General features: G+C 45.1%; 1 protein-coding gene across 1 annotated transcript in view; it reads left to right on the forward strand.

Moving 5' to 3' along the window:
- Positions 1-22,568, forward strand: part of NWD2 (NACHT and WD repeat domain containing 2) — a 339,135-nt gene that overhangs the window by 128,793 nt on the left and 187,774 nt on the right. The window contains exon 2 of the mRNA XM_075346953.1: positions 17,908-17,996. Coding sequence (XP_075203068.1) covers positions 17,908-17,996 — 89 coding nt within the window. The remainder of the gene's footprint in view (positions 1-17,907; positions 17,997-22,568) is intronic.

Consider the following 22,568-nt stretch of genomic DNA (forward strand, 5'->3'; position numbering starts at 1 on the left):
GAATGTTCTTTATAACGTGCAACATTGCTATAATGCTATAAATAGGGGCACAGAAAGAGAACAGGAAGTTAAATTAAAATTTTGTTCAATGAAAAGTTGTGTGTTAAAATTCGCGCTATACATGCAAAAAGGACCTGAAGCTCAAGGATTCATTTAGCCCTCTTGGGGCCATGGTGTCAAGCACCACAATCCATTTTGTTTCTTTTTTTAGAAGTTCATTTTTGTAGTTTCCCCCTCTAGCCCCCAGGCTGACATGATCAATGCCTTTTACTTTGAAACTGATGGGATTGCATTTATGGTGGAGGAAAAAGTGTCTTGGTATAGTTTTTAACTCACTGATATCATTACATCCCTTTGCATTGATGATATCGCGAATATGCTCCAGAGTTCTAACTCTAAGCTGTCTGGTGGTCATGCCAATATATATCATATTGCATGAACAGCTCGCATGATATATCACCATTTCGGTCTTACATGTGATGTTAAATGTAATAGAGTAATTTTTTGTACTCCCACTGTTCTCAAAAGTTGTGCATCTTTGCACATATTTGCATGCAGAGCAGTTCCCACATTTAAAACAGCCCCATTTGGGTCCTTTTTGAACAAATGGACTATTATTCGGAGGGACGTAATGACTTCGAGTTAATAGATCCTTGAGATTTTTAGATCTGCGCCAGGTCATTGATGGATGTATAGTCAAATGCCTGGCCAGATCTTTATCCGCCAATAATACCTGCCAGTGTCTCTGAAAGATTGTTTTAATTTCATGCCATCTATTGTTGAACTCTGTGATAAACCTCACAGGTTGTAAATCTCTACTTTTATTTTTGGTTATTAAGATAGATCCACGATTGCTTTTAGCAGCTCTGATATACCCTGATCTTATATTTTTGGGTTTGTAGCCTCTCTCTGCTAGATTCTCACTCAAAAGCCTGGCTTGATTTTCAAAATCTCCTACTCTGGAACAAATTCTCCGCATTCGCAAAAATTGCCCTGTTGGCACGGCTTTAATGGTCTGAGGGTGATGGGAAGAAGAGGCATGCAAAAGTGTATTTGTAGCCGTGGATTTCTTAAACGCATCCGTACTCAAGTGGCCATCTTCATTTCTCATGATCAGAATATCCAAGAACTCCACCCTCCAATAATCATGTTTAGATGTTAATTTAATATTTAGATCATTTTTGTTCAAATTTTGCAAAAATATCTCCAGGGATGCCTTAGAGCCCTGCCATACAAATAGGACATCGTCAATGTACCTATACCATGAGACCACTGCATCAAACCCCTCTACGGACTGGACAACATCTCGCTCCCACAGCCCCAGGAAAAGATTAGCATATGAGGGCGCACAAGTCGCCCCCATTGCCACTCCCTGGAGCTGTAGGTAATAGCGATCCTTAAAAACAAAGTAGTTATGCGTTAGAGCAAAATCTAATAGCTCCATAACAAATTGGATTAGTTCTTTGTCCATATTAGTCATCCGCAGAAAGGTTTTACATGCAGTGGTCCCATGGTTGTGAGCAATAGATGTATATAGCGCCTCGACATCGCATGTAACCAGAATCATATCTGGTTCCAATTGAATGTTATCGAGGCGCTTAAGTATATCGGTAGTGTCTCTAATATGTGAAGGCAGGGTCCCGACACATCCCTGGAAATAATTGTCAACAAATCTGCATATTTTCTCATTTAATCCCCCAATCCCAGATATTATTGGGCGTCCTGGGGGATTATCTCTGTCTTTGTGAATTTTTGGTGTTATATAGAAGGTTGGAGTTCTTGGAGATTCCGTCATGAGCCCATCCCTCATCTTAGCTGAGATAGTCCCTTTCCTGAAGCCTGTTTCAATAATATCTAATATCTTTTTATATGGTATAGTAGGATTGCTATCCAATTTTTTGTAGCATGTTGATGATCTTAACTGACGTAGGGCTTCACGTTCGTACATATCTACAGGCCATATCACAAGGTTTCCCCCTTTATCTGCTGGTTTTATAACTACATTTTTCATATTTTTTAGTTCTTTAATAGCTTCTCTTTCCTTAAATGTCAGATTATAATTTATTATTTTTTCAGGAATAGAAAGTAGATCTTTTCTTACCAGCTCAACAAAGATGTCCACATTTGGACTCAGTCCATGAGGGGGAAACACTTGTGATCGGCTATGTAGATATGTAGGAAAACGTGCTTGAGTGAGGTCATCAGGCTCTTGTTGTTCATCAAGTAAACTTTCCAAATCTGAGAGGGCTTGCTGTTCCCTGAAGGTGGAAAAATGTTTATCGTCATTACAAGAGAAAAACTTCTTAAATCTCAGTTTTCTAGCAAATAATTCTGGATCTTTTACAAGCGTAAAGTGGTCAAATCTGGCTGTGGGAGCAAATGTTAGCCCTTTTTCTAAAACATTAATTTGACATGGTCGCTGGTGAGCTGTCAAACAGGCAGATCTCACCAGCGACTAGTGACCAGCCCCCAGCGACGCGTGGAAGCGATGCTGTGCTTGGTAACTAAGGTAAATATCGGGTAACCATGGGCTTGGTTACCCGATATTTACCTTGGTTACCAGAGCACACCGCTTAGCGCTGGCTCCCTGCACTCGTAGCCAGAGTACACGTTGGGTTAATAAGAAAACCGCTTTGCTTATTTACCCGATGTGTACTACGCTGGCTACGTGTGCAGGGAGCAGGGAGCCGGACCTGTCAGCGTGAGAGTGGCGGACGCTAGTAACCAAGGTAAATATCGGGTAACCAAGCAAAGCACTTCGCTTGGTTACCCGATATTTACCTTAGTTACAGCTTACCGCAGGCTGCCAGAAGCCGGCTCCCTGCTGACTGCACATTCAAATTGTTGCTCTCTCGCTGTCAAACACAGCGATGTGTGCTTCACAGCGGGAGAGCAACATCCAAAAAATAAACCAGCACTGTGTGTAACGAGCAGCGATTTCACAGCAGGGGCCAGGTCGCTGCTCAGTGTCACACACAGCGAGATCGCTAATGAGGTCACTGGTGCGTCACAAAAACCGTGACTCAGCAGCGATCTCGCTAGCGATCTCGCTATGTGAGAAGTACCCCTTACAGCATGCTCGCTTCAGATTACACCATAAAAACATTCTAAAAGAGTCCCTTTAACCACTAACACTGTACATGATAAAGCACAGACAAACATAGGAGAAACTACATGTTATTGCTCTAAGTAAGAATGGTTGTAAAGAGCTCTATAAGTACAGTAGATATGGTTGTTATAACTATTAGCTTTACAATTGGCATAGATGCATTTAAAATAAGGCAATAAAAGAATGTTCTGTTATATCCTCTACGTAATAGATGAAGCGGTTCCTAGTTTCCTAGTTAATAACTCAGTCCAGGATGCAATAAGTAAATCACTGAGAACTCTGATACTGAAAATATTTGCCAGTTCTGACTTACAAAAAACATCATAATCTCGGAGAAAAATGTACAGCTTTAGCAAAAATTGAGAGACCACTTCCAAACTTTCAGTTTTTCTGTTTTTTCTCTTTATAGGTATATTTTTGAGTAAAATGTAAATTGTTCTTTTATTCTATAAACTACTGACAACGTCTCCAAATTTCCAAGCAATACATTTTTGTATTTATTTTCTGAAAATGAGAAATGGTCAAAATAACAAAAAAAGGCATTGCTTTTGGACCACAAATAAGGCAAATAAAACAAGTTCATAATCATTTAGAAACAACAATACTAATAATGTTCATGCGAAAAAGGAGAAAAGTTCAGGGCACTGCCCCAACACCAAAAAACTTTCAGAACATCCTATACTGGGCCGAAAAAGGTGCACATGCTCTGCGGTGCCATTGATGTGAATAAACATGTGAATATCAGAGCACGAATAAAACAACAAAACTTGCACAAGCAGCAACTGGTGAGTGCCTGATGTTTTTTCCTTTTTTATTGCTCTGATACTAATAATGTTTAACTCAGGAAGAGTTCAGAAATCAATATTTTGTTGAATAGCCATGATTTTTAATCACAGTTTTCATGCGTCTTGGCCGCTTTCCACCGGTTTTTCACACTGCTTTTGGGTGACCTTATGCCACCCCTCGTGCAAAAATGTAAGCAGTTCTTCTTTGTGTGATGGCTTGTGACTATTCATCTTCCTCTTGATTATATTTCAGAAGTTTTCAATGGGGTTCAGGTCTGGAGATTGGGCTGGCCATGACAGTGACCTACAAAAGGAATGGTCTCTTGGCTACTGTTTTCATCAGTTAGCAAAGCGGTTCATTATGGTATGAATTCTGTTTCTAAAGCGGAACAACAAAACTTCCAATCAAACATGTGAACAGTCTGTAAATTAAATTATATATACACAAGTACAAGCAAGGAGAAAACACTAGGGATGATCGAAGACCTCAAATATTCGGCTTCGCGAATATTTTCCGAATAGGTCGCCAATATTCGACTATTTGCGAATATTCGATGCGCAATGTAAGTCTATGAGAAACCCGAATAATAACTATTTGGAACTATTCGGGCTTCCCATAGACTTACATTGCACATTGAATATTCGCATAGCGGTGACCTATTCGGAAAATATTCGCAAAGCCGAATATTTGAGGTATTCGATCATCCCTAGAAAACACCAATACAGTACTATGAAATAAAAGCATCGCTAACATTATGGAATTTTTACAACAAGAAAATAAAAGTTCTGAATATAGACAGTTCCTGTAGGCAGAAAGTGTCCCAGTTACAGTGCAACTATAGTGCCTGAGGTATAGATCGGAAACTTTATCAAAGTGCACTGAAGGTTGTATAGATGACAAAATCTTTTTTTATACACTAAGATGAATTTACATGCCTGGGTGATATTATATAAATTAATTATTGGTAGATACATATAGTGTCTGAGTGGGATGCCAAGCGTCCACCAGTAACATGACTCCGAGGCTCCACTTTTAAGCTACACTCAAATAGTTTGTTACCCTCATTCCTAAATGTGCCTATGATACATTACAGCCAGTGAGATATGTATTAAACACGTCATCAATTTTCAAAGTAAAGATATTTCTAATGGTGCTATTGACATGAATGTCTAATCAGATGCTGGTAACAACCCATCCAGTACACACAGGCAAATAAATCAAAATCAAACCATAAATGTCAGTAAATTAAGTTATGTGACATGACACAGGGTAAAAGTATTGCACAAGCTTACTGAAATGTATTGTTCGTGATGACAGCTTCAAGGCTCCTCCTGTATGGAAAAACTAGTCGCATGCATTGCTCAGCTGTGATTTCGGCCTATTCTTACACACAAACAACAATCTTACACACTCATCAAATCGTGAAGGTTCCATGGGATCCTTGTATAAACTCTGACCTTTAGTTCATTCCATATATTTTCTATTGGATTCAGGTCAGGTGATCGGCTCTTTCTTTCTAGCAGCTTTATTTTCTTTCTCTGAAACTAATTGGGAGATTCCTTGGCTGTGTTTGGGATCATTGTCTTGCTATAATGTCCGTCCTCATTTCATCTGCATCATCTTGGTAGATGGCAACAGATTGGTATCTAGAATATCTCAGTACATTTGTCCATTCAACCTTCCTTCAATTATATGAAGCTTACCAGTGCCGTATGCTGAAAAACAGCCCAAAACCATAATGTTCCCACCTCAAAACAACCACTGTTGGTATGGTGTTTTTGATGTGATATGCAGTGCTTCTTGGCCTCCAAACACGGTATTCAAAGACTTCAATTTTGGTATCATCTGACCATACTATATTCTCACAGTATTTCACAGGCTTGTCTAAATGTTGTTGAGCAAACTTTAACTTTTTAAGTTTTCTTCAAAACAATTGTACCTGCTGATTCCAGGTCTTTCTGTAGCTCTCCACAGGTGATTCTTTGCTCTTGGAAAACTTTTCTGATAATTCTTTTCATTCCCCTGTCTAAAATCTTGCACCTAATTATGGCCAGTTTATGTCAAAATGATGCTCTTTCCACTTCCGGATTATTATCACAACAATGTTCACTGTTCACTTCAGTAGTTTAGAAATTCGTCTGTAACCATTGCCATCAGTATGTTTTGCAACAATAAGGTTGAAAAGGTCTTGAATCAGCTCATTGATTTTACTGGTTATAAAATGTTTCTTGTGTGGCACCTTGGTAATGAGACACCATTTTATAGACATCATTTGAACCAGCTGATATTTTTCACTAAGTGGCAGGATTGCTTTCTAACTACTAATAGATTTCAGCGGGTGTCATGATTTTCCGTGGTTTTTTGCGCCTCTCTTTCTTGGTGTGTTCAATACTTTTTTCCTGTGTCATTTTTCATTATTACACATGGCTAAATGTATGGACATCTATGGTTTGATTTCTTTGCCTGTGTGGATTTGATGGATTGATACCAACATCTGGTGAGAAATTCATTTCAATAGCACCTGTACTTATTTCACCCGCTGTATACCAATGTTTTTATAATGACATGACTTTTATATTCGGGATACTAAACACATACAGTCATGTCCGAAAGTGTTGGTACCCTTGAAATTGTTCCAGAAAATAAAGTTTTTCTCCAAAAAGTGATTGCAATTAGACATGTTTTGTTTATTTCCTTTGTGTATTAGAACAGCACAACAAAAAAACAGAGAAGAAAAGGCAAATTAGACATAATTTCACACAAAACTCCAAAAATGGCCTGAACAAAATCAATAGTACCCTCAACTTAATATTTGGTTGTACACACTTTGGAATAAATAACTGTAATCAGTGGCTACGTATAATCATCAACAAGCTTTTTACACCTCTCAAATGTAGTTTTGGACCACTCTTCTTTTGCATACTGCTCCAGGTCTCTGTTTTCTGACACTGGGCAATACATTGTCACCTAAAACCCTTTGGTAATCTTCAGGTTTCATGATGTCAGGCTCACAGTTAAAGGGAATCTGTCAGGTACAATATGCACCCAGAACCAGAGCAGTTCTAGGTGCATATTTCTAATCCCTGCTTAACCTGTATCTAGTAGCATACATAAAGAGATCTTTAGAAAAAGTATTTCTAAAGATCTTTTATGATATGCTAATGAGGCCAGCGACTAATCACAAAGGCATTCGTTTCTGTGCTCATTCCACCCTCTTAGCGTGGTAGCACGCCCACAGGGGCATGCTAACATGCTATTCAATGCAGCATCAGTTTGAAGCCAGTTGTACGTGTCTGAACTTCAGAGAGATCTAGTGTGCATGTTCGGAAGTGCTTGGACTTTGGATCAGCGTAGATCATGATGCTGCATTGAATAGCATGTTAGCACGCCCCTGTGGGCGTACTAACTTGCTAAGAGAGCAGAATGAGCGCAGAAACTAACGCCCTTGCGACTAGTCCCCGCACTCATTAGTGTGGCGCCCTTGACTGTCAGGTGGCACAGGAAACTACATCTAACCCCGGATTCCTGGAAGGCCAGTGCTGGTAAAACACCACAAAATGCACACAAACCACACCCTTTGCCCTCAGACTCGGTAACAGGCTATAAATGGACTTGACGGGTGGTCACCTATAGGCTGAGACGCATCAAATCCACTAGTCAGAAACTTGGGAGGAGGAAGGCCTAGTCAGTGAAGTGGACGGACAACGGACATCTTGTTAGTTAGCCAGATAGAAAGCAACCATACACCAAGTCAGTCAGAAGTTGACATGCTGACGGGAAAGTGTGCAGTGACCTACTGAGTAAAAAGGAGTACGGTTTCCAGGGAGAGTACGGTGAAGTACTCACTGGACCAAGCAGAGGGCTTACAGAGCCCTAGTTCAGGAAGGCACTTCAGGCTCACCTGATAACAATCTGCCCGGTGAGGGGACCATCAAGGACCTCACCGACATTAGTGTCCGGGGCACAGCAGCAGAGAGGGAACCTGGGAACGGGGACAGAGGTCCAACCCACGAGAGGTTCAATCTGCCTGCCATACGAGCCAAGACGGAGACAACAGGAGGGGACCCCAAAGTACTCCAAGCCATGGGGACCCACCGACTACTACTATAGGGTGCTTGGAGGTAAATCTCACCAGTTCACTGCACCGGCACTGGAACAAAGGGAATACCGGATTGGTAAAGACCAGCACAAACCGGGTGGCAGCAACTCCAAACCAGTGAGTAAAGCACAAGTTAAACACAGCCCCTGTGTCGTTTGAATTATTCCTATACCTCTACACCCACAGACCACAACTACTATCATCCGACCTCCCCTGGTGCCTCGCATTACTTGCGGAGATACATCACACCGAAGCTGCCCAGTACCATCAACCCCAGCAGTGAGAGACTTTGCAGAGGTGGTTTACTCCATATAACCACACACCGCAAGTGGCGTCACTAAAAACTATTTTTATTTTATTATTTTTCCCCTGTACAAATTCCCCTTTTAAGAGACCCTCAGGGTCACGAAACTGGGTAATGGCCACTCAGTGAACAGTCCCAGTAAATTATACTGCCCGGGACCGAGTACCCCACAGCCCTGGGGTACGTCATTACCATATTATAAAATATCTTTAGGAATACTTTTTTGAAACATCTCTTTATGTGTGCAACTAGATACAGGGACAGTTAAGCAGGCATTAGCAATATGCATCCAGAACTGCTCATGGTTCTGGGTGTATATTGCACCTGACAGATTCCCTTTAAAGCACCCAATTCCAGGGTCAGCGAAAAAAAAAACCCATCTTTGAACATCCACCATATTTTACTGTAGGTACTGGGTTCTTTTATTTGTAGGATTCTTTCAATTTTCTGTAAAAAGTAAAATGATGTGCTTTATCTAACATCTCTATCTAGGTTCATCTATCCACAAAAAGCTTTTACAGAAGGATTTTGGCTTACTTGCATACATTTTGCCAAAATGTAATCTAACTTTTTTGTCTCTGTGTCAGCAGTGGGGTCCTCCTGGGTCTCCTGCCATAGTGTTTCATTTTAGTCAAATGTTGATAAATAATGTGCGCTGACACTGATGCACCCTGAATCTGCAGAAGTGCTTGACTTTCTTTAGAACTTAAATGGGGCTGCTTATCCACCATCTGGATTATCCTGCATTGTAACTTTTCATCAATTTTTCCCTGCCTTCAACAGCCAGGAAGATTACCTACAGTGCTATGGGTTGTAATATTCTTGATTATGTTGTGCAGCGTGGACAAAGGAACATCAAGATCTCGGGAGATTGATTTATAACCTTGAGATTGTTGATATTTTTCAACAATTTTGGTTCTCAAGGTCTCAGACCATTCTCTTCTCCTGTCTCTGTTTTCTGAGTGGTCACTGGGACACATAATGCAAAGGTTGAGTCAACTTCTCCCGTTTTTATCTAGTTTCAGGTGTGATTTTCATATTGCCCACACCTGTTCCTTGCAACAGGTGAGTTTGTACGAGCATCATATGCTTAAAACAAAGTTGTTTACCCAGAATTTTGGAAAGGCACCAATAATTCTGTCTGGCCCATTTTTGGAGTTTTGTGTGAAATTTTGTCCAATTAGCTTTTTTTTCTCTGTTTGTGTGTTTTGGTTCAACACAAAACAAAAGAAAATAAACATGTGTCTGACAAAAAATGTGTAACTGCGTTAATTTTCTGGAACAATTTTTAAGGGTGCCAACACTTTCCGCCATGACTGTAGCTGAACACTTGGACCGATATTGATGTGTTCTAAATCCTTTGAAAATGACATTACAACAATATGCAAAAATATGATTATGTAGGATGAGATTATTGAAGTGAGATAAAAGCCACGAGGGTGTTTTTCTCATGTCTTCTAACCCCTTCACGATCTTTGACGTAACTTTACGCCAACGTAAAGAAGGCGTTTACGACCTATAACAAAAAACGTACATCATGACAACGTAGGCTGTGCCCGCAGAACTCGACATAGGTGATAGCTGAGCTCCAGCTGTCACAGGAAGAGACAGTCCTCGCTTTGCCCCTGGCTGTATAACACATAAATACTATGATCAATAGTGATCGCAGCATTTAGGAGGTTAGGAGAGTGTGTGCGCTCCCTCTCCCACCCGATTGACACCCTTACAATGTAATTGCAGGCTGCCAATTGTTGCCTTGGCAACCCAAGGTCAAATAATGACCTCTGTGTTTGAAAGTTATGGTGGCCTGTGAGACCATACCAGGAGCATACCAGGTGTTCTGTCAGTGTAACATTGAAAGGTGTAATGTATTGCAATGTATCTACATTGTCATACATTATACCAGTGATTTGACTAATACAATTTAAAGTCCCATAGAATGACTGAGTAAAAAAAGTGAAAAAAAAGTAAAAACAATTTTCTAACAATCCAAAACGGTGAACAGCATGAAAAAAACAATTCTTGAATTGCTGGGTTTTGTTTATTCTGCCTCCCAAAAATTGGAATAGAATGCAATCAAAAAGATGTTATGTGCCCTAAAATGGTACCAATAAAAACAACTCATTCCTCAAAAAACAGGCCCCCATATAACTGTCAGTGAAAAAATAAAAAAGCTATAGCTCTCAGAATGTAACGATGCACATGCCATTCATTTTTCTATAAAATTATTTTTATTGTGTAAAAGAGGAAAAACGTAAAAAAAGACGTCTTATCACTTTATACCGCCCGATCAACGACGTATAATATAAATAAAAACAATTCTTGAACTGATGTTGATTTGTTTATTCTACCTCTCAAAGATCGCTGAGTGCTTACACTGGGGTTTCCATGTAAATATCTCAAATAAGTGATTCAGATAGAAACCCTGACGGACCACTCACTATAACGAGGCAGAGGGAGTCATTTTAGATTCTCTCTAGCCTATTATCTGGCGGTGTGCATCTTTTTAAGATGCATAAAAGCACTGACAAACACAGGTTTGTGAACTAATGAAAATACAGAAACCGCTGAACAGAGGCCAGACGGAGTGTAGAGTAATTCTGATGCCTCATTATAGTGAAGGGATCCCTTTGGAGTTTCATCTGATTCACATAATTCGAAGATATAGATAGAAATCCTGGTGTACTGTAAGTGCTCAGCATGAAGCAAGAGATAAATGTGATCCAAAATATTATTTATTTCAACTAAACCCACAAAAAATACTACTCAGATCCGTCAGTACAAGGGCTCTAGGAAAGCGCTATGGCTCCTCACCCACCAAGAGAAATCCAGCAAATTCTGCACTCTCAAATTCAAATGTCCCCCTTCTGAGCCCCACAGTATATTTAAACCACAGCTAGCATCCACTTGTTTGTCAGTACTGTAGCAATAAGAACCCACAAAATTTACGGGGTCCATGTCTTCGAAACACAAGTTTGGCACATTGTACTGGACACTACAATGTACTGGGCACTGGGTTGTGCTGTTCTGGTGTGACGCCCTGGGCAAGCCAGGGGTCACAGGTCATGACACCACCACACCCTACACCCCGGATAGGTACACCGAAGCTACACCAGAAATCCTTGTTGCCTTCCTCCAGGGGCTGATGTTCACACCAGGGGGTGGGCCAGGTGGTTGGCTCCGCCCACCGAGGAGTTCACAGTCCTGGAGGCGGGAAAACACAGGCAGTCAGTCTAGTCTAGTTAGGAAGTGAAGTTGAAGTGAAGTGGTAGAGGAGCAAGTGAGAGGAGTTGAAGTGAAGGAGAAAGTGACAGTTGAGAAAGCCTGAAGTTGGTCCGGATGTGTGCCCCGGACTGAGACAGCAAGGTCAGCAAATGGCGGTGACCGTCTGCAGGAGAGGCTGATCGGAGGTTGCCGAAAGGACCGTGGACGGGTGGTGGCCCGGCGGTACCGGAACAGTATACGAAGAGAAGCCAGCACCATTGGCAGGGGCCTTTCGGATCCCGGCAAGGCTAGGAGTCGCCGTGAATTTGCCAAATCCGTCAGTGAAGGGGACCTCTGGGTCTCCCAACAACTAAGTCCCGATTGAAGGCAACAGTCCAACCATAGGAGAGAGACACCGCCACCGCCAAGGAACCAGTTTCTCAGGGCCAGCGCCTGCGGGCAAAGAGGGGCTCCTCCGGCCCATATCCAAGCCGGGGAGCGGGTTACCGGTGGGAACCCATCACTACCAACATTTCACTAGGTGCAGGGACAGAGACCGTCACCGTCAACTACCGGGGAAAAGCAACAGCAGCCGTCCGTGGGAACCGTCTTTCCAGCCGTGTGTTTTACCGAGAACTGTGTCACCGTCTCAGGCTGAGTGAGTACCACCGTGCCGTGAGGCACAGCGCTGCCCCCGCGACCCTGCACCTCACCAGGCCCCGCACCTGGCCTGCCATCCTTCATCCTCCACCCCATCACTGGGCCCCGGGACAACCAACCCCTACCCACGGAGGGAGGAATAACAACAAATCTGCTCCCTGTCACCGCTCCCAGGATCCCCATACAGAGCAGCGGTGGTGTTCACACAATCACCACAACCGTGGGTGGCGTCACGGACAATAAATCCCCAAAACCAATCCCCTTTTCACTCACGGACGAGGAGCGCCGCTCGAGTCCCCGAGATCCGGCCCATCGCTCGAGCCACCGAGCAGCAGAGGCTGCAACAGCAGCGGCAACCGGACCCGAGCAGTGGGAGAGCACGGCGTCCCCTCCTCCGCCCGCGACAACTTGGCGTCACGAACAGGATCTTACCGCTCTGCCGTTGGGTAGAGGTGCGCCTTGTGACCGCCGGAGGTGTCCGGCCGAAAAATTTCGGAAGTCGCCATCTTTGGCGCGAAAAGTTCCCGCTCGAGCGTCTTCTCGAGTAGCGAAGGCGCGAAGGCCAAAACCCCGCCCCGATAGAGGAGGGGCCGGAAAGAGGCTAAGGGGGACGAAATGGCGACTGGTCGCATGTAGCCGCGGCTATAAAAGCAGAGACGCCAGGACTCTGCAGCAATACTGGGTTCCTGGAAGGCACGATTGCCAAGATGTACAATCCAACCCCCAACGAGGAAGCCCCCGCGCCCGGCACGGCAACGTGGCTGAGGGACCGGACCGTCCCGCTGAGTAACCGTCTGCAGGCCCATATGCAGCTCCTCCTGGAGGAGTGGGAGACCGACATGGCGGATGTAGTGGCTGCTATGCGGAGACGCGAGGTGGAAGAGGATTTGGAGGAGCGGGTAAGAGGCCCACGCCCCTGCATTCCCGAGGGATCGGCCACTGAAGCTGAGGAGCCCGGCCTACCTCCGCTCACCCTGCCTCTCTCCCCGCTACCCGTGTTAGCTGCTGCTGCTCCGCCACTAGGCCCGCTACCTGCCCAACCGGTAGCGATACCCTGCCAATCCGCCTCGGCGGACCAACCGGCTGCAGACGCTCAGCACGTCCCTGAATCACTCCCGGGGGAACCGCTAGGACCGCGGCCCCTTAACAAAAATGTGCCAGAAGTCCCGGCAGTGATTGCGCCAGACCCCGAGCCCGGGACCGTGGCATGGATGAAGGCCCGGGTGATTAAATTCCACCAACGTCAGCAGGATCAGATCTTCCGGATGATGGAGCAGTGGACCAACGAGGTGGAGATGCTGATTGCAACTGCCCCGATGTACGGGAGGGGAACAGATGTAACAGAGTCGACTGTTGACCCACGTCCCTATGTCCTACCAGGACCGGCCGCTGCGGCTGAGGGGCCCGGCCTAGTCTCGACCTATGCATCACCTTTGCCGTTACTTATGGGGCGCCTCAGTGTAAACTCGCCTGACCTGCTGCCCCGTGCTACTGCAGAAGGATCTGATGTGCTGGATGCTGGAGACGAGGAGGCTGCGGCAGCTGGTGGCAACCCGCCTGACGCAGATGCAAGTGATGGTGACTCCAGCGACTCCGGCTCTGGTGCTGAACTAACCCCTGAAGGTGAGGAGGCAAGTGAGCGTCTCCGCTATGTGGGGGAACCGGTAGTTTATTACACCGCCCTTAAATGGTGGGAATGGATACCGGGCGCCCATGTCACAGCAAGCCTGTCACTGCATGTTTGATATGCTGGTGGCAGAGGACCCAGCAGACACAGCAGAGTCATAGTAAGGGCAGCGGAGCACCGTTGCACCGTCCCCGTTGGGACCACATGTGTGTTTAAAGTTTTAAAGTGTTGAAAGTTATGAGAAAATGAAAATGATCACCGAAGTCTCATCTGATTGTCTGCTACCGTGTTTTGGAACCGGCCGTTGCCGGCATTGTTGTCCCCGTGGGGACCATCCACAGTTTTTGCATAGAAACTTCTATGAACAGGCCCGAGAACTTGCAGGGCAACCACAAACGTTAGTGGGTTGTAAATAAAAATGTTTTGTTGCAGCTAACCGTTACCGCCTCTGGAGAGGCAGGTTGGAGGTAGGGCCCGCAGTGGAGCAGGCTGGGGCCCAGCCACCACCGGAACCGGTGGCTACCCTCTGGAGGGGAAGGACAGATCCCGATCGGGTAACTTGGTTCAGGACTGGGGTCAAGGGGTGCTGCCTGTTTCTTAGGGGCAGCATCAGGGCCAGGTTACTTGGGTGGGAGAGAGCGGCAGCCGCAACCGTTACCGTAACGTTTAAGAAAAGTGCCTCCCGTTGTGAGATGATGTTCTTCTACTTGTATATGCTACAGTTTTTTATCTTTTCAGAAAAAAAATAAAACCGGTGTTGGACGGGCAGCCCGCGGACGGTCTGCATTTTGCTAAGGGGGAATGTGATGCCCTGGGCAAGCCTGGGGTCACAGGTCATGACACCACCACACCCTACACCCCGGATAGGTACACCGAAGCTACACCAGAAATCATTGTTGCCTTCCTCCAGGGGCTGATGTTCACACCAGGGGGTGGGCCAGGTGGTTGGCTCCGCCCACCGAGGAGTTCACAGTCCTGGAGGCGGGAAAACACAGGCAGTCAGTCTAGTTTAGTTAGGAAGTGAAGTTGAAGTGAAGTGGTAGAGGAGCAAGTGAGAGGAGTTGAAGTGAAGGAGAAAGTGACAGTTGAGAAAGCCTGAAGTTGGTCCGGGTGTGTGCCCCGGACTGAGACAACAAGGTCAGCAGACGGCGGTGACCGTCTGCAGGAGAGGCTGATCGGAGGTTGCCGAAAGGACCGTGGACGGGTGGTGGCCCGGCGGTACCGGAACGGTATACGAAGAGAAGCCAGCACCATTGGCAGGGGCCTTTCGGATCCCGGCAAGGCTAGGAGTCGCCGTGAATTTGCCAAATCCGTCAGTGAAGGGGACCTCTGGGTCTCCCAACAACTAAGTCCCGATTGAAGGCAACAGTCCAACCGTAGGAGAGAGACACCGCCACCGCCAAGGCACCAGTTTCTCAGGGCCAGCGCCTGCGGGCAAAGAGGGGCTCCTCCGGCCCATATCCAACCCATCGCTACCAATATTTCACTAGGTGCAGGGACAGAGACCGTCACCGTCAACTACCGGGGAAAAGCAACAGCAGCCGTCCGTGGGAACCGTCTTTCCAGCCGTGTGTTTTACCGAGAACTGTGTCACCGTCTCAGGCTGAGTGAGTACCACCGTGCCGTGAGGCACAGCGCTGCCCCCGCGACCCTGCACCTCACCAGGCCCCGCACCTGGCCTGCCATCTCTCATCCTCCACCCCATTACTGGGCCCCGGGACAACCAACCCCTAGCCACGGAGGGAGGAATAACAACAAAGCTGCTCCCTGTCACCGCTCCCGGGATCCCCATACAGAGCAGCGGTGGTGTTCACACAATCACCACAACCGTGGGTGGCGTCACGGACAATAAATCCCCAAAACCAATCCCCTTTTCACTCACGGGCGAGGAGCGCCGCTCGAGTCCCCGGGATCCGGCCCATCGCTCGAGCCACCGAGCAGCAGAGGCCGCAACAGCAGCGGCAACCGGACCCGAGCAGTGGGAGAGCGCGGTGTCCCCTCTTCCGCCCGCGACACTGACATCTTAGTGGCTCTGCTAATGTAACATGGCACTTAGACATCATAACAGCAAAATCTACACTAAAGTATGGGTCGCCTTCTGAGCTTTACACTGTGTGTCAAAGGTAGTTTTCGACTACATATTGGGTATTGGCGTAGTCAGGAGAATTTGCGTAAAAAATTGCACCGTCCCATTTTCTCCTATTTCTCCTTCCTTTTGAAAATTAAAAACTTGAGGCCAAAGCAACATTTTAGTGGAAATAATGGTATTTTTTCAATAACTCGGCACAAAGTTCAACAATCCTGTGGATTCTCTGAGGTGTATTTTCCAAAATGGGGGAGTTTCTGTTGTTTTGGATTGTCAGACACTATTGAAATGTTATAAAATTCTGTGAAGCATCTGTGGATTCAATGTGCTCATCACACAAATAAATTCCTTGAGGCATTTAGTTTCCAAAATTGGGTCACTTGTGGGAGAGGTCTACTGTTTAGGCACATCAGGGGCTCTCCAAATGCGATATATCGTCCGCTATCTATTTCAGCCAATTTTGCGCTTAAAAGTCAAATTGTTCTCCTCTCCTTCCCTTTCGAGCCCTGTCGTGCACACAGTTGTTTTCCAACACATATCTGGTATCGGTGTACTCAGGAGAAACTGGACAACAAATGTTGGGGTCCATTTGCTCTTGCTACCATTGTGAAAATGCAAAATTTAGGGTAAAAGCAACATTTTTGTGGGAATTAAATTTTTCATTTTTTTATTTCCAAATTTCTTTAATTCTTGTGAAGAACCTAAGGTGGGCTTTGCACACTACGACATCGCAGGTGCGATGTCGGTGGGGTCAAATTGAAAGTGACGCACATCCGGCATCGCATGCGACATCGTAATGTGTAAAGCCTAGATGATACGATTAACGAACTCAAAATCGTCGTAATCGTATCATCGGTGCAGCGTCGGCGTAATCCATAATTACGCTGACGCGACGGTCCGATGTTGTTCCTCGCTCCTGCGGCAGCACACATCGCTGTGTGTGAAGTCGCAGGAGCGAGGAACATCTCCTACCGGCATCACCGCGGCTTCCGTAGGATATGTGGAAGGAAGGAGGTGGGTGGGATGTTTACATCCTGCTCATCTCCGCCCCTCCGCCGCTATTGGCCGCCTGCCGTGTGACGTCGCTATCACACCGCACGACCCGTCCCATTAGGAAGGAGGCGGGTCGCCGGCCAGAGCGACGGTCGCAGGGCAGGTGAGTGCATGTGAAGCTGGCGTAGCGATAATGTTCGCTACGCCAGCTATCACACGATATCGTACCTGCGACGGGGGCGGGGACTATCGCGTGCAACATCGCAGCATCGGCTTGCGATGTCGCAACGTGCAAAGCCGCCCTAAGGGTTAATAAACCTATTAAATGTTGTTTTGAGCATTTTTAGGGGTGCAGTTTTTATAATGGTGTCACTTTGGGGTATTTTCTGTCATATAGGCCCCTCAAAGTCACTTCAAATAGGATGCGGTCCTTTTAAAAAATATTTTTTTGTATATTTTGTTGGAAAAATGTGAAATTACTGATGAACTTTTAACCCTTCTAACTTCGGAATTGTAACAAAAAAAATATGTTTAAAACGATGCTGTTGTAAAATAGACTTGTGATAAATGTTATTAATTATTTTGTGTGACATAACACTCTGGTTTAAGGGCATAAAAATTAGAAGTTTGAAAATTTGCAAAATTTTTGACAAATGTTCGATATTTTCACCAATAAACACAAAAAATATTGTCCTAAATTTACCACCAACATAAAGTACAATGTGTCACGAAAAAACAGTTTCAGAATCACTGGGATCCGTTGAAGAGTTCTTACCATATAAAGTGACGCTGTAAAATTTGGCTGTCAGGAAGGTGAAAACAGGCTGGGTGGTGAAAGAGTTAAAGCTGCCTTGTCTCTGCAAAACAATTCTATTTTTCCATTACTTTATATTCTATGCAATCCCAGAGAATGATTTTATTTCATATTGGTGTAATTTACCTTGTTTTTTTTATCTTGCACAATTTTTCTAAGTTGCTATTATTTTTATTTTGAATTTAGAATTATTTGTAAAGATCTTTTATATTGTGTTTTGTGCAGATACTGAAGCAGAGAGGAATGCCCTAAGAGAGCAGGTGTACCCGAAGCTGAGAGAATTCTGCAGAGAAAACTATAACATGGAATTTCAGGTAAAGTACTGTACTTAGCACAGAATGTATACGAATCTATACGTCATACAAAAGTATAATTAAAGAGAACCAACCAGCAGGATTTTGCTATTTGAGGTGCAGGTGTGCCGCCCCCACGCCAGCAGCCGTGCTGCTCGGATCCAAATCTGCGGTATGGCCTAAGGGACTCTACCGACCCCGGGGTTCGCGCGAACACTTCGAATAAAAGGGGATGTATTTGTACGGGTGTTGTTGAAAACTGTCTGTGACGCCACCCACGGAGTGTGGTGAGGTGTTGCACCACCGCTGCTGTTGTGGGACTCCCGGGGGCTATGGGCTGGCAGCTGGATGTTGACCCCTCCGTGGGTAGGGATGGTTGTGTTGGGGCCCAATGTCTCTATGCTGCAGGGGATGGTAACGGCAGGGGCCTGCGCAGCCGGTCAGACCGGGAATGTTACTCACGATTGAATAAATCACACAAGTCCTTTGGTAAACCAGGGTGATGGTGGCCGGCTGCCACGGCCGGGGGTGTATTTCTGGTCCCACACCTGGACCGTTGGTCAATGTCCCTTTCTCAGCACTTTGTGTTTTCTGTGATGGACTTCCCGGTGTGTAACGCAGGAGTCCGCTCCCGGTCCTTTGGTTGGGAGCCGTGCCTGTCAGACGCTGACCCGTGGGATCTACTGGGCCCTGGCGGATGCCCTATCCCTCTCGGTGGGTGATTGTCTACTTTTCAGGACTTAGGTTGGGACAAGACCTAAAATCCTGCCCTCAATTGGTTAATTAGCTAGGCCGTTAGTGCTGGTCCTGGCTTCAGGGTCCAAGTACCCCCTTTTGTGCACGGTTTCCGGTTTGGTTCTCCGGTGTCGGTACTGGCGGGCTACAACCCTGCCCCGGTCCACCTCGGATCTCCGGCAGCCGTCTTCCCGTCTCCTGCTGGCACTGACCACTGTCTGCCACCTAGCCAGTACACCGGGGCTCCAACCCCGACGCCGGTCAACTTGAACTTCTCACTTCAACTGATTGAGCTTAGCTTTCTCACTCCTCCTCCACTACTACCCTAAACTTCACTCACTTGTTTTCCCGCCCCGGGTTCTCCAGACCTCTAGGTGGCTGTTTTCCTTCCACCTGGTCCCGCCCACTGGTGTGTCTGTCCTTCCCTGAGGGGGTGACTAGGATTTTGTCGGCTGGTTTAACCCTGTGTGGGAGAGGTGTTGTGCAGGGGGCCTGTACTGTGTGACTACCTGGTTTTGCCAGGGCGTCACACAGGCAGTGCCATACAGGCAGTAAGATGCTTATTCCAGGCACACCTGTTGTTGAAAGATCCGATGCTTGGTTGCTGAAATATCTTTAATCAAAGTTACAGAAGACCACTGCACTTTGATTAATATGATCTTCGGCACCATTTTATTGAACACACTGCAGTGAAGATTGAAAAACATGCGCAGATTTTTCATTTTACATCTGCGCATGTGCCAATGCTTCTCATAGTCTTCACTACAGTGTGTTCAATAAAATGGCGCCGGAGATCATGGTACGCGCATGTGCTAACTCCGGCACCATTTTATTGACTGAGTCCTGTGGCAACCAACAACACCAATGGTGGTTCGGTGCGATATTTAAATATAAAAAAGGGAACAAGCCAGAGGACGCCAGAGGAGGAATAAACGCGAGGACCCAACCAACATAGACCCGCCCATGTTGCACACATGAAAGTGCAGTGCTTTTCTGGAACTTTGATTAAAGATATTTCAGCAACCAAGCATCGGAACTTTTGAAAACAGGTATGCCTGCAATCAGCACCTTAGTGCCAGTATGGCACTGCCTTTACCTCTAATAGCAAAATCCTGCTGGTTGGTCCTCCTTAAGTAGTAGTTTGTGCCAGCCAAAATATTAAAGCTCTGCAAAGTTTTGGCTACACTTGCACATTGCTGATGTATTGTATATTGTGGCTTTCCAAACTATTCAAAAAAATGCAAAATCCCCGATTCATCAGGCAATTTATTCTAGAATTCTGGCGTAAAACCACTTGAAATGTCATAGCATTTTTGTGCAACTCAAAATTGAGCAAAAATGTGAATTTTGGCGTTTTTATGCAACTTTAGTCAGCTCTGCCAACTTGATGAAATGAGGGTGAAACTAGATCTGGATGGGGAGTGGACAAACATGCCTGACACATTTCTGATAATTTATGATAAAAAATTTGTTAAAATTGTGGCAGAAATGTACATCAGCTCCTGGCTTGTAAAATATGCCAGCGTTATTAGGAAGTGGAATTCCTCAAAGATTTTTGTTAATTATCATCTTTATGGAAAAATCATTTTCTGCTGGAAGAGCTTCACAGTCTAAGGCCCAGATTCATGAGAGTGATTTTGCCAAAATTCAGCCATAAATCACATTGAAAGTATTAAAATATTTGTGCAATGCATACGCATGATCATCTATGATGTTCCTTACACCAGATACCTTACTACAGTCCCAAACCAGAGTAAGATTTGTGACAAGGCGCACAACATTTGTCAAATGCTCCTGATTGTTAAACACGCTCAATTATCAAGAGCGGCGGAAACATTGACGATCTTGATGAGTCAGGGCCATCGTCTTGAAGGCTTCTTTAATGATTGCTGGTCTTGAAGGCACTTCCTGCATTCTTCAGCAATTATAGCTCACAAGTCATAGCACAGGCTCTAAGGCCTCTTTCACACGTCAGTGATTCTGGTACATATGTGTTCGTTTTTATATGTACCAGAATCACTGACATATGCAGACCCATTTTAATCAATGGGTCTGTGCACACATCAGTGATTTTTCGCGGACCGTGCCTCTGTGCAGCGTACATGCGTATCAGTGATTGCCGCACGGAGACATGTCTGTTTCTTTCTGGCACCACTGATGTCCCACAGACCACACTATGGTGTGATCCATAAAAGATGTACCAGAAAAACACGGATATTGAAAATAAAAAGCTTTTTAAACTCACCTTCTCCAGCGATGCTGTGTTCAGCAGCTGCTCTCTGCTTCTTCCTGGCCGACTCATTACTGGCATTCATATTCAGTTATGCAGCCACAGCCGACCCGGAAGTAGCTGCAGAGGTGAGAGACAGCAGCGACCGGATGCAGCAGAGCTGGAGAGTTCAGCACCACGGACAGCAGAAATAGGACAGGTTAGTTTATCTCCATGTGCAATCACGGAGTACGGGTCACGGATTGCACATGGATAACCCATCATGGCACACGGAGGGACATATGCGTTTTTAACACGTCAGTGAAAACCGTCTGTGTTTTTCACTGCCGTGTGAAGAATAAATACTAAATGTGATCTTACACAAAAGACCAAGAAGATATTTAATCTGTGCACACGCTGTGAGGATTCAGAGCTGTTCAGTCACATAGAGTGATTGCAGACTTTTATCAAAAGATTGGACAACCCATTAAGGCTCATTACAAGGTCAGGCTACATGCAATACATGGCACTAGAAATATGGCTTTCTTCCTCTTGGAGGAGAAATAATTTGCAAACATTTCTCACACACTTAGTTTGTGCCCACACAGTGAGGGAAGAGAGGGAGGCTGCGATTTGTCTGATCTATTCTGTTTAACTACTTACAGGGGCAGATAATGCTTGGGGGACCATTGTCTACAGCGGGAGCTACACTGATTCAGTGCAGCTTCCAATGTGGAGACTTGTTGAGTATCTTTGATGACACCACGATCATGTGATCAGTCCTGTGACCATGATGTCACCACAGGTCTTGTATTCTGTGGAACTTCATGACATTTGGTGACACCACGGTCATGGGACTGGTTAAGTGACTGTGATGTCACTGTCGGAAGGGCTGAAGATGAGATGGAATGGTCGCAAGTATGTGTGTGTATACAAACTCCTGGTTTTATATATACAACCAGCAGTTTGTATACAGACACACACAACACACACACATACTTACTTAGCTGATTTTTTCTTGCCATAATACAAATTCTAACAGTCTATTCAGTAGGACTATCAGCTGTGTATCCACCAGACTTCTGCACAACACAACTGATGGTCCCAACCCCATTTATAAGTCAAGAAATCCCACTTATTAACCCTGACAGGGTACACCTGTGAAGTGAAGACTATTTCCGGTGACTACCTCTTGAAGCTCATCAAGAGTATGCCAAGAGTGTGCAAAGCAGTAATCAAAGCAAAAGGTGGCTACTTTGAAGAACCTAGAATATAAGACATATTTTCAGTTGTTTCACACTTTTTTGTTAAGTATTTCATTCCACATGTGTTAATTCACAGTTTTGATGCCTTCAATGTGAATCTACAATTTTCAGAATCATGAAAATAAAGAAAACTCTGAATGATAAGGTGTGTCCAAACTTTTGGTTTGTACTGTATGTGCTCTTTGTATGCATGTGTCTGTATGTATGTGCTCTCTGTATGCATGTGTCTGTATGTATGTGCTCTCTGTATGCATGTGTCTGTATGTATGTGCTCTTTGTATGCATGTATCTGTATGTGCTCTTTGTATGCATGTGTCTGTGTGTATGTGCTCTTTGTATGCATGTGTCTGTATGTATGTGCTCTCTGTATGCATGTGTCTGTAT

The sequence above is a fragment of the Anomaloglossus baeobatrachus genome, chromosome 1 (assembly GCF_048569485.1).
Source record: "Anomaloglossus baeobatrachus isolate aAnoBae1 chromosome 1, aAnoBae1.hap1, whole genome shotgun sequence".
In the NCBI taxonomy this organism is placed as follows: Eukaryota; Metazoa; Chordata; class Amphibia; order Anura; family Aromobatidae; genus Anomaloglossus; species Anomaloglossus baeobatrachus.